The following is a 12538-nucleotide window of genomic DNA, read 5'->3' as shown; positions in this document are numbered from 1 at the left end:
AACCTTTTTGTGAATGACAATAAAATATCCTTGATCCAGATTATAGTGATTATAGTTATCTGCTAAGTGAAGCATGGATTGGGCATTTATCAGGGCAATTAAGACTTTAACACACTTAGAAAAAAGAAAATGCATGTCAATAAAATCTGCACTGAAAATAGACATAAAAAGTAGGCACTAGTTAGCTAATCTTACAGTGTTACACAAACTCATATTTCGGTCTCATTCATTTCTGTTTGAATGAAACAAAACATTCTATTAAAAATAGAGCTAAAGCTTATGATAATAACAATAAGGGGGAAATCACTGATCATCAAAAATATTCTCCAGTTTCACCCAGTCATTTATATACCCTCAACTGCTAAAACAGATATTTCCGACTGGCCCTGAAGGCAGCAAAAGAGCTTGCTCTTGACTGGTGGGTGATGTCATTGTCCTGTCCTTCATCATTACTCTAATCCTATGATGTCAGTGCACATGTAACTGTAAATGTTTGAATCAGCATTAGAGCCACAAACACAAAAGATGAGCAGTCTGGTTGGACAGACATCTACTGCAGAGAGATTTGATGCAATATTAGTATAACTTTTAATAAGGAATACTTTATAGGGTTAAGTTGCAACCAATGGGTTGGGGTTTGGGTTTAATAAATAATGTATCCTCTCTTTATAAATTATAAACAATAAGCCACTAATAAGGACAACATTTACACAATTAGTCCACCCTTTTCTGTCAAAACATTTTTTAAAAAGTGCTTGTATAAAAAATATTAAAACTAAAAAACAAAATGGTTTTTGCAGGTTTGAATGTTGTCTTGTCTAAATAGCTCAGCAGTTGATGTGTGCGTGCGGCTGTGTGCTGTTTATGTAAGACTGATGAATACACACCTCAGCGTAGTTCCACATCAACATTTCTGTTGGCATGTAACCATGTGGGGAAGGTATAAATATAAACCTAAAATAATCTAAAAACGTTTGTAGACCCAAAATAACCAACGTCAAATGCTGTGTCACTCAGCTGTGCGCTATATTTAACTAGCTCTATTTCTGGTCTATTTCATCTCTCCTGTGTAAAAGCCTGGAGTGACGGTTCAGAGACAGCACTAAGCACATGGGGCATGAGAAGCACAGCCTCAAACACACCACTGTTATTATTATCTTGAAACAGGCCGGAAATTTTAAAGACCAGTGCAGTCCAACAGATTGACACTTAGTTTATTTATAAAATCAAATGGTGTAGACCTGGCTCAGTGAATTTCAAAATGCAGTGTGTAGGAATAGATACAAAATAGTACAATAGTCAACAATCACGGACATTTCTATACATAAAGATCAAGATAACAACATTCTCTACATTTGAGCAAGTATCTCTGAGGAAAAAATACAAAAAATAATACTCCTTTAGACAACACTACCTGATAAAGGGAATGGGAGGGTTACGGCTCCCAGAGGACTGTGCCTAAAGAAGAGCGGAGCGATCCAGTGAAACACAAGTATAGCAGACGACGCCACATCCCAGTCTCTCAGGACATCTTTACACTGCGACAACTCGAAAGTTAAAAGGCACCACACAATACAAGTCACAAGGAGATTTCGCCACACATTTGTAATGCTGTAACTGACAAACTTTAAGGCGGATGTCATGTGCAAAAAACATCTTGAATATGTGTCACACGTACTGCCCAGTGTCCTCTCCAGTGAAGTGTGCTTTGATTCTTTTCTCTACTGCCTTTAAAAAATATCTGAAATGTGAAAAATTTAAAGAATGATTGCGTTATCACTATGTCGCTTGGTGTCACAGGCATATTCCAGGCTTCCGGGTGCGGCAAGTGAGAGGGGCGGGGGAGGGGAGTGCTGGAGGAGGCCTCGCTGTGGATTTAGTTCCTGTAGCTTTTGCGTCCCTCTCCCTCCTTGAGGAAGGTCCATATGAGGGTGTTCACGATATCGGGCTGGTCCTGCTGCAGCCAGTGACTGGCCCCAGAAATGATGTTGAGGCGGAAATGATTCCGGATGTAGAGGCGGCATGCCTCGGCCATTTCCTGCTCCAAGAAGGCGTCCCGCTCACCCCACAGCAGCAGCACCGGAGACCTGACGTGATTCTGGCTCAGGGGGAGGGAGCTAATGAGAGAAGGGAGAATCCAAAATGTTGTTATATGAGAGATTTTAAAGTGAATCCATATGAACAATTTAAAGGTCCAGTGTGTAGCATTAAGTAGCACCTAGCAGTGTAGATGCACGTATGACTAACAACTGTTCTCATAGCAACTTTAATTCATTTGGAAAATACAGATAGGAGCCCCTCACATGTGTGTACTGGAAATAATGAAAATTCATAGATTTTTACTGCTTATCATCACTCCCATGTGTCCAAAGACTAAATATAGTATGATGAGAAAAACTCACTTTGCAGCCAAACAGTTTGACTAATTTTGAAAATTTCTTCAGATTTGTGCTTTATCATGTCTTCAGAACTCCCACTTATAGTATTTGCAGTAGGAATTTCATGTTGCTCTATGTGTGGAGCGGAACCGGCTCCAGCCCCTCACCACTCTGGACAGGATGAGTGGATATACAGTATATAAAATGGATGTTGCTATGTGTTTATGTATTTGCGTCCCTTGCCTAGGTACAGTATGTGCTTGCGGAGAGTGTAATTGGGCATGGGTCAGTGATATTTCTTTTATGTAAGCATATAAAAGCTATTCTGAGATAACTCATTGCTTGAGAAGGGAGCAGATGGCGCGCTCAGCCATGCATGTACAGCTCACATGTCAGAGAAGCACGCACTGATACTTTCTTTGATCTGATTTGTGCCGATCACTCTCGGCCAGCTAGTCTTACAGTGCAAGACTGAAGGTATATGGAAATGTAAATATTTGAATGCACCGTGGCCTTGACAGAGGGACGGGGGAAGTGTTCTGCCTCTTCAGAGCTCCGACAGTAGATGGCGCTACTAAATTACTGCAATAAATAACATTTTGTAGAGTCTCTATAGTACAAATTATATACACATAAAGTGACTGTGTGATCACACTATACTAGTGGCTCCCAATTTTTTCCTTAAGGGGCCCCTTTTCTATCACTAAGTAAACCTTTTCAATCCCTGAGTACGTGACATTATATATGAATATTTCATATTATATTCAATGCATAACAGTAGAGAGCAAACCTTTTAATGAACCCAAACAGTGAACTCAATGACGACAGTAAACCAGAGATTTGGATGAATTCTGAACAGATTATTTCCTGTGAATATTGATCAGAGATGATATTTTTAGCACCTTTTTATACAATTCTCTGTCTGTGTTATGATTTTTTAAACAATCATACACACAGGCTTCCTTTTTGACAAATTCAATGTTATCTTGTCCCTGATGCTTGCCCTACTTTATCATTTGTTTATTCTAGTTTTACTTCTTCCTCACTTCCTAATTTTTTTTGCTTCCTCTGTTGTTTATTGATGTAATATTTCATATGATTATTATCATCATTATTTTACTGCTAGTATTGCTCATTCATTTTCCTTTCTTATTAGATCATGACAGCCTACTGATTGTAAAAAGCATCTTGTTGCTGTAAATATTCAGAGTAATAAATAAACGTGGAAGGAAAAAAAAGTCCTGTCTTAACAGTGGTCTCCTATGGCAACAGCATACCTGCTCCAGCAGCTACTGTATAATGCTCGTCTTATATGGTGCACTGTTAGAGATAAAACTACACTGCCCTTTTTAAAATAAGTCAAATTAGCTCCAACTGCAACAGTAAAATGCTACCTACACATTAATGTGCCGTAATTATAATCTAATAATAAAAAATATAAATATATATAATATATAAAATGTATATGAGCCTACCAGTAACAGTTGTTGCATTATGAATACTTTTGATACTTTAAGTGCATTCTGCTGATAATACTTACATACTTTTACTTAAGTGACATGCACAATGCGTACTTTCATATTGCATCATTGGTACTTTTTACTTAATTAAATGATTGGAACACTTCTTCCACCACTCTAAATCCCCATATAAAATGTCTAAAAAACCTTTGACATAATCTTCATAATAATCATCATCTTTTGTTGAGTGAACTATTCCCCACCTGAAGACATTCCTGTAATAGTTGAGGGCTCCAGTCAGAGCTCCCGGCTGTGAGAGGGCATACAGATAGGCCTCCAAGTCCTCTGCAGTGAGCCACCGGCCTTTCCTTCCAATCCCTGTGCTGCGGCTGGTGAACAAGGCCTTCAGAGCCTGCAGCAGAGACCGCAGCAAACAGCGGGGTGAATTTATGTGACTGCGACAGTATTATTGAGAAAACATTTACAGAAGGACGTCCGTGGCACTGTAATATGAGTCAGAAAAGGTACTTCAGTGGTGAAATCAGCTCTCATGACCTTGGGCCACAGCTCTGGCGCCCTGACTTACTGCTGGCTCAACGACATTACGTGCTGTGCTTTCGCTTCTGAAACCTCTAGCACAAGCATAAAGGAACATTATCTAACTGCATATTTAGTTAGCAAATATCTAAACTACATCTCACCTTGAACATTAGATGAGATTTAAAAAGCCTTGTAAAACGTAACAAGAAGTCATTTAGATTCAAAGGTCCAGTGTGTAACATTGTTAGTGTATAATCCCCTGAAAATAAGAATCATTGTGTCTTTGTTATCTTAAAATGAGCTGTTTTTATCTACAGAGTGAGCGGGTCCTCTTCTACAGAGTCCGCCAAACCAAACACCGACTGTAGAAAGGGCCTTTTGCGGCCACTGTAGTGTCTCCTATCAGCTCGGTAGGCTGAGTTGTATTCAAACAGTAGAAATCTGTAACTTCACCGCTAAATGCCAACTAAATCCTACACACTGGTTCTTTAAGAAAATTAAAGTAATAGTTAAACATTTTGGGAAATACGCTTATTTGCTTCTGCCAACTACTTCCAGCAGCCAGTTAGCATAGCTAATCTTAGCTTAGCATAAAAAATTGTGGGGGGTGTTGTTTAGATAAAAAAAAAAAAATGAATTACTAAAACCAGTAAAACCTAAAACTCTGCACTTTTTACATGTTAATTAAATATCGTAAATAACATAATTTATATTGCTCATGTTAAAATTCAGTAATAACAATAAAGCTGAGATAAGAAATTCAACATTATCACATAATTTATGAAAAATTAAATGCCCTTATCCAGTTTAAGATTTGGCAATAATCTATCATTCCACATTTCCTACAGGATTAGTTGATTTTATGTGTTTACTAGCACTAACCTCTTTCACAGCAGGTTATTTTTATTCGCACTGATGCAAAAAATAGCCTGACACTGTAATAACATGCAACATACACCAATGCACGTGCATGAACACACAACACACACAAACTTGACCTTGAAACCCCTTAAGCCATGGGTCTTAAACTCCATTTGGCTTGGGGCCATGACTGCTATTGTCATCTCGTAGGAGGGCCACTTCAACATTTAAGTACTACAAAAAACATAAAATTTCATTACTTCAATATACACTGTGGAGGAATATATTTCTAGTTCTTTGGGTCATTTCTGATTTCACCACTTCAATTCTACTTAATTCTCTACCTTATTTTGTGTTTTATTGTTTACTCCCTGACCGTTAACACACCCCTGCTTTAAGCCCACACATAACAGACCACCTTGAAATCATTGATGGAGAGCATGAGCTCCGGAAAGCGGGGCAGCTGGAAGAAAAAGAAATGACTGGACTTCAGCAGCTGACTCGGGTGACGCAGAGCGTAATCTGGAGGAAAGGAGAGGAGAGGAGAGGAGAAGTTCAGCCGTTCAATATTAATTAAAGCTGAGTTTGTTAGGGTCGTGGATGTGATAACTCTCAATGACTTTGCCTCTCTGTTTGCACCAGTTAAACCAGCTGTTCCAGCTTCACATTAGCCTCCTGTAATTAGCTTCTCACCATCTTCCCCTTAAGGCAGAAAAGGATTTGCCAGATGGATGCAAACATCAAATTGAAGTAATAATATTTCCTAATTAACGATAATAATAATTACAGTAATAATCCAAGAGCCAAACCAGAGTCTGTCTGATTAGCATGAAGAAAATTGGTTTTCTTTCACAACATAAAGAATTAAGTCTGAGGGTCCGTTTGTTTGCACATAGTGAAATCCTACCTGTGAACACAGACGGATGGGGACAGTTGAGGACGATGAGTTTTGTCACCATCTCTGGGTAGTGAATGGCAAACAGCCACGCTATGGTCCCTCCCCAGTCGTGGCCAACCAGACAACATCTGTTGTATCCTTGAAAGAAAAGCAAATGCACATGAGGCAGTGCTTTGTTATTGTAGCAGAAGACCTTTTCTAATAGAAGCTGGATGTTCATGCTGATGTTGTGCTGTGTGTTAAGGCATGTCTGTGCCCAAAAATCAATACTGTTCTTGTTTCTTCATTGCTGGCTTCCTTCCTCAGAGGACATTTACACCCATCAAATGGATGTATTTCATGACATACACCCAAATGCAGATCAAGGTCAGGGCATCCATCTGAAGGCGATTCTGATCACACTATTGTTCCAATCCCTACTACCTCCCCTTACCTGTGCTAGCACCATTTACACCCACTGGTATGATTCATACTAGCAAGCCTCATCTGAGCATTGATATCACATATTGTCATATAGCTAAGTCTCGGAGCCACTTAGTAGAGTAGTTGTTTTTTCTGTTGTCGGCCTTTATGTGTTTGCTGTGAGTGCTTATATGAGAAAAGGGCAATGTGACTTGCCATGCATGGTTAAAGGCCAAACCTCTGATTAGTGTCGCAGCATTCGCTGACTGTAAATGTGGTCTGCAATGTGGACCATGTGGGCTCTAACAGTTGATGTTAACAGGGCTCTGTAGTCCAATCACAGATCAGAGTACAGCAGCTATCATGTGATCAATACAAGCCTCTCACTTCCACTGAAATGACCATTAAGTGAATCATTTGCACAGCAATATGCATTATTGAATGCTTTGCTCCTGAAAGTCTGTTAAGAAATTAACAGTGACAGCTAGAACAATGTAAGAAGCTACAAAACATCAACTATAGACCTCTCTCAAAAGCACTTTCTTTGAGAATGTAAATTTTTAATAAGGAAGGTGTTCAAAAACTGCTTGAGGATGTTTACAGGCCATTATGGTGCCTGCGGGCTCTATTTTTATTAGGTTACTACTGTGGAACATAGACTTGTTGTGGCATTACTTAAAGCTGCTCTACTCAATATTATATTAATAACAATGGACCAAATCACTATGTGACAGACAATTATCACTGCAATTGATTGTTTCCTCTTGACTCAAGAGCGTTTTAGCTGCTTTCAGGTAACTGCTTTGGTTTTGAAACAAAACATTAAGCCCAAACCCTTACTGTTTGGATTCAGTTTCACTGCTCTCGCCAACCCTGTTTGCACCAAACAGCAGACAAGCAGAAGTTAGCAGCTAACTGGTGAACATGGACAACTGGAGTATTTAGCCGCTAAACAGAAGCAGGTGGAGACCAAAAGCAGAGCTAAAAGGAGAGAGAATATTGGATTTGCACTCGCCAGATGAGCAAGAAACATGAGCAGTCACATAATCGGAAAGATTAGAAACAACCTGAACAGTTGAACCAAAAATAAGTGCACCCACGACGTTCTACACAAGACAACTGTGTCTGTGCACGACCAATAGGCCTACAGTAGCTCACAGTTTGAGTAATAACTTATAGTTATATATAGTAATAAGTTCAGCTAACATAGGATTTCATTTAAAACCTGATTGATTAGCTGACTACTTGTGTTTCTTGCCCCTTTCTGCATCCCAGATCTCAACCATTAACTTGTTTATTATAACTGATAGGAGTGATGGCAATACTATAAAATCAGACCCAAGTTGTAATGAACCAGAATAATCTTTTAATAAATGATACTGACCAAGTGTGGACAGCTGCAAAATCGAGACACGGCTATGTGGATTATTTCTGTTTTCTTGTAATTAGCACTGAAACAGTAGCCGCAGCACGCTTCAATATGAGATGACAGGTGTGAAGGAGAAAACAAAGACAGAGCTCTCAGACACTATCTACTGTACTTGGAGTCATTAGAGAAGCTTCACTGACATTTCAGTTCTAGGACAGGTTATCTTATACAGCATGGGAACAGTGCCAACATGAGCCAGCAAGAGAGCAAAAACTGTCATTCTGGCCAGATAATCATTAGTGGATGCTGGTGTGTGCCCACAGCCTCAGGCTAACTTCCTGCTAGTGTTAGCATGCAGTCAGCCGGCTGTGGGATCTGTCCCATGTTCAGTAAGAATGAGTCACAGGAAGTTTGTCATGCCATGCTGCAGGCCTGAGGGCTGTCCGCGGTTTGAGACGGATAAACAAGTTTATTTTTTACTCAAGACGCTGTCAAAGCAGCATCCACTCCTTAGAGATATTTTAAGATTCCAGACACACAGTTCTCACCTAGGTACTCCACAATATCCTTGACGTCAGTAACCAGGTAATCGAAGCGGTAACTTTCAGTGGAGAGCGGCAAGTCGGACTCCCCGTAACCCCGCATGTCGATGGCCACCACGCGAAATTCACTCTTAAACTCTCGGAGCTGGTATCGCCATGAGAACCTGAGGAACAGGAACAGATGCAAAGATGACTTAATTTTTTGTTAATTACTTTCATACTCTGTGTATTCCACAGCAGCTTTATAGCCTGCTATCATTTTAAAGAGGCTCTCCAGCCATATTGTATTGCACCACCATAAAGACCCTGATGATATCATTAGGGGTATTTTTCAGACTGTAGAAATCTCCCTTTAGAGCCACACTACACATTATACAACTGAGTTGAGCAGTACCTCCCATGACATTTAAACTCAACTTTATGTGCAACACCGGTGGAGTGCCCCTTTAAAAGTGCTCATACCATACAAATGTGAGATACTTAGGAGCTAACTTCACTAACTTTCTTTTTTAAAGCTAGCACTCAGCTTTCTTACCAGCTGAGTGAAGGTCACCTCCGTGAATTAGAAGCTGTTTTAGATTCCAGTCCGCCCACTGATCACGTGGACTGGGATGACTTCCTAATTGAAGATCTTGTCTGCTGTATAGGCTCCTCATCAGGACTGAAATCCCCCTCCTCCTCCTCCTTCTTGCCCTCCGCCGAGCGAGAGGAAGCAAGATGCAGAGCCCTGACTGTGATTCTGATGAGTCAGTATAAGATCCCGGCACTCAACCCTCAGATCTTAGAATATAGATGAGGTTTAAAGCAAAATAAGCCCCTCGGACCCCTCCGCCCTCCCTCTGACACACACACTCTTCTTTCTCATTTCTAAGAGGGAATTAGCACATTTTACAAAAGTGTGAAGAGTTCTAGCCAACCATGTCACTCTCAGCACAGTTCATCATTCCTGTGAAGAATACAGCAAGTGAGGCAGAAAGAGCTCCCCTCTACTGTTAATTAATCCCTGTCCTGTCAGCAGCTTAGATAGTATGTTAGAGATATGGACAGGCTTACAGCTCTTGACAACCTCTCTGGCCCCAATCCAGGAGCAATGTTCAACTCTGTTTTTCATTTTATATCAGGAGGAATAGATCTTGAATGCTTTGGACCCTTTCCCCCTCCCGATGGCAAATCATGTCTGTGAATGAGGACTCCTCGCTGGCGTGGAGTTGTTTCTGCAGCCCAGGAGCCAGACCGCAGAGAGATTTTAGCAGTAAAGCTCAGACATTACAGCCAAGCATTTCTCATCGTCAGGGGAAATCTTAGAGAGGTGACCGAAGTAACAAACACCACATAACTGAACAAGCATAATCTTACAGTGGGGTTGTTCGCCGCTGCTGAGTGCAGTGGAGCTAATACTGTTACTGCAACTACACCCCCACCCACCCTAATTTCCCTTTGACCTACCAGAACTCGGGGAAGCCGTGTAAAAACAGCATGAGTGGCTTTCCTCTTTCTCCAGCAGCAACATAGTGAAACCTAAGGCCAGACTCCTGGGTAGAAAGAAGACACATATAAACGTCAAGCTGACAGCCTTTTCCACAGCCACTTTAGTGCACACAATAGAACAGGTCAGCATTTTTAAATTACTATTACAGGTTGTAGCTGAATGGAAATAAGTGGACAATAATGTAATTATGAGGAAAACAATGCAGGAACGGCTTACTTAATTCTGAATCAACACATAAGTGAGAATCAGTGTATCACAAACTTTCCTGCTAGAATATTATATTATCAGAATAAGAGTACCAGTAAACTTCAGCAGATGAATGTATAAAACAGCCTTGCAGTGTCAAACTCTGCACGTACATCATTCTGCACAGTGAAGTCACAATAAGCAAAACACATTCTGAGTGTGTAAGTTCCAGTTTCACAGACAAGGCGTTTGGACTAATAGGAAGCTTCTTGAATTATCATTGATAAACTGCCACTGTAACTAAGCCTGGTCTGTTTGATATAGTGGCTTTACAGCTACATTTAGGATCAAATCGCAGGTGATGCAAAATAACATTGGCAGTAATTAATCTAAGTGTGGGACTGCTGCCTGCAGCTCAGGGTAACATGAGGGACGCTGGTATCAGTCAGAGGGGCTGCTGAGACAGAGTCTGTCTATATAGTGGTGTCATACTAAATGCATTCATTTAAATGGCCATTTATAGCCTATTTAATAGTTATTAACAACCTTTTATACAAATTGTATGACTTTTTAGTGGATAAAACTGATAAACAACATGGCATAACCTCTTTCCTGACATTAATACAACTGTACACATGTAAATCCAATAGAAAAAAGAGAAAGTTTTAACATCTTTATAAACTAATACTTTTTATTATTATTTATTCCAGCACCCATGAGGTGGTTCCTTTAAAATACCACTGGACATTGGAGGAATGTAACTAAGTATATTTACTCAAGTACTGTACAGTCTTGGGGTACTTTTTCTGCTTTGTTCTTCTACTTCACAACGTTTAAGGAGGAAATATTGCACTTCTCGCTGCAGTAAATCTATCCAGCAGCTACAGCAAGTAGTTACTTCTCAGATTAAGATTTTATATAGAAAACATGTGATCAGTTTATCACTTTATATGATGCATTGCCTTACACAGAAATAAAATACTTTACGTAGATTTTAAGGATATTACTCCTGTTTTACTTCAGATTTTAGACGCAGTACTTTCACTGGTTAATGTTTATATTGCAGTAGTTCCACCGAGTCACTTAAGAGAGTAATTCCTCCGCCGCTGACACGCACGGGGCTTTGGTTTCGGTGGGTTTTTGTGGCATGCTTCAGTATTTAATTACATAATGTTGAACACAGAGGTTGTGAGTTAGAGGCTGGCAGCCCGCCGCTCATATACCCTGCGTGTTGAGACGTGAGGCGGAGGAGCTGTTCTTCCAGCACCACCTGAGCGCAGCGCCCGCACACCGACACACGGTTCTCTCCGCCGAAAAACGTCTCAGCTAAATCAAATAAACAGACGCCTCATGATCTGTGAGCAGATCAGGCCTGTTTGTCTTTTTCACGACGCGACACAAGCAAGGTGTTGTAGCCCTGTAACATCCTAGCGAGCAAGAGAGGCACACACACACACACACACAATGGGCTTTTCCCCCTTGCAGGGACCAGACACCTTTCATGTCCAAGTGCATGTGCGTGTGCGTCTTACCTTAATCCTAACATAACAGTGGGTTCCCAAGGACGTGTCATTCAGACAAGCCGGGGGAGTTTCACGAATCGCCCATTGGAAGGTTGCTGTCGGCCTTAAGATGATGTTCCACCAAAGTTTCAGCAGGGCTACGATGGTGCAAAGAGCACAATAACCGTATATCAACGACCAATACCCCAAAACTCGGATTTTCAGCGCAAGTCTGATAAGAAACAACAGCAAGTTGTGGAGCACTCTCGCCATCTTTACATTGCCGCAGGAAATCAATCCCGATCAAGTTACCTATTGATTCCCCTCTGTCAATCGCCCGTTTCTGTTTAAACACCGCTCTGACAATGCCGTTGTTTCGTTACCAGCGCATACGCACGACTGTCTGAAGGGAGGATCCCAACAAACGGTTGAATGGGACGGTGGCAAGAGCATCACGTCAGATTTCACGCTTGCGTGTGACAGCAGTGCTTGTTTAGCGGGAGACGGTGTTGTTGACTATACAAGGCAAGTCCGAAAAGCAGGCAGAAAGCCACTCGGTGCAGAGCTTTAGAGATTTCAGCGCAGCCAAGAGGCGCTGTTAGGCAGAGAGAAGCCCCGAAAATCACTGCAAAGCACCGGGGCTTCACGCCGCTGTTATGGCAACAGCGCCACATGCACGTGCTCGGAATGATTCCGCTCTTAATCAATACAATATATCCGGTCACTTTCTATTGTCTCACCGACCGGTTCTCAATGTATGCCTGCTATGTTATGACTGCGGTTTTTTCTGGGCAGCGCATTAATATTTTAATTAATACGCTGTGATGCGGTCACAGGTGCGTTTCTATCACGCACAGCCAAGAGCTCAATTATTTTGTTAGGAAACACAACTCGACACACACACACACACA

The 12538-nt window shown here is 41.0% G+C and overlaps 1 protein-coding gene across 1 annotated transcript; it reads right to left on the bottom strand.

Moving 5' to 3' along the window:
• Positions 1-1197: 1197 nt before the first annotated feature.
• ephx4 (epoxide hydrolase 4) lies at positions 1198-12146 on the bottom strand. The gene is made up of 7 exons (XM_035653737.1): positions 11658-12146; positions 9897-9982; positions 8457-8614; positions 6147-6275; positions 5658-5761; positions 4102-4250; positions 1198-2117 (listed from the first exon to the last, which is right to left on the bottom strand). Exons 1-7 carry the CDS (start codon positions 11898-11900, stop codon positions 1877-1879), a joined length of 1110 nt encoding a protein of 369 aa, XP_035509630.1. The 5' UTR covers positions 11901-12146; the 3' UTR covers positions 1198-1876.
• Between the last annotated feature and the right edge of the window lie 392 nt (positions 12147-12538).

This window comes from Morone saxatilis, unplaced genomic scaffold (genome assembly GCF_004916995.1).
Source record: "Morone saxatilis isolate NCDOM2014 unplaced genomic scaffold, NCSU_SB_2.0 Contig12, whole genome shotgun sequence".
Classification (NCBI taxonomy): domain Eukaryota; kingdom Metazoa; phylum Chordata; class Actinopteri; family Moronidae; genus Morone; species Morone saxatilis.
Note: the sequence above shows the minus strand (reverse complement) of the source record. Positions and strands in the feature narration are given on the sequence as shown.

What these genes read in the sequence shown, in the direction of transcription:
- ephx4 (XM_035653737.1), bottom strand. Translation starts at nt 11,900, where the DNA reads ATGGCGAGAGTGCTCCACAACTTGCTGTTGTTTCTTATCAGACTTGCG. An exon ending in ACTGTTATGTTAGGATTAAG is followed by an intron (nt 9,983 to 11,657) that starts GTAAGACGCACA and finishes CTTTCTACCCAG; the next exon opens with GAGTCTGGCCTTAGGTTTCA. An exon ending in CCATCCGTCTGTGTTCACAG is followed by an intron (nt 5,762 to 6,146) that starts GTAGGATTTCAC and finishes CCTTTCCTCCAG; the next exon opens with ATTACGCTCTGCGTCACCCG.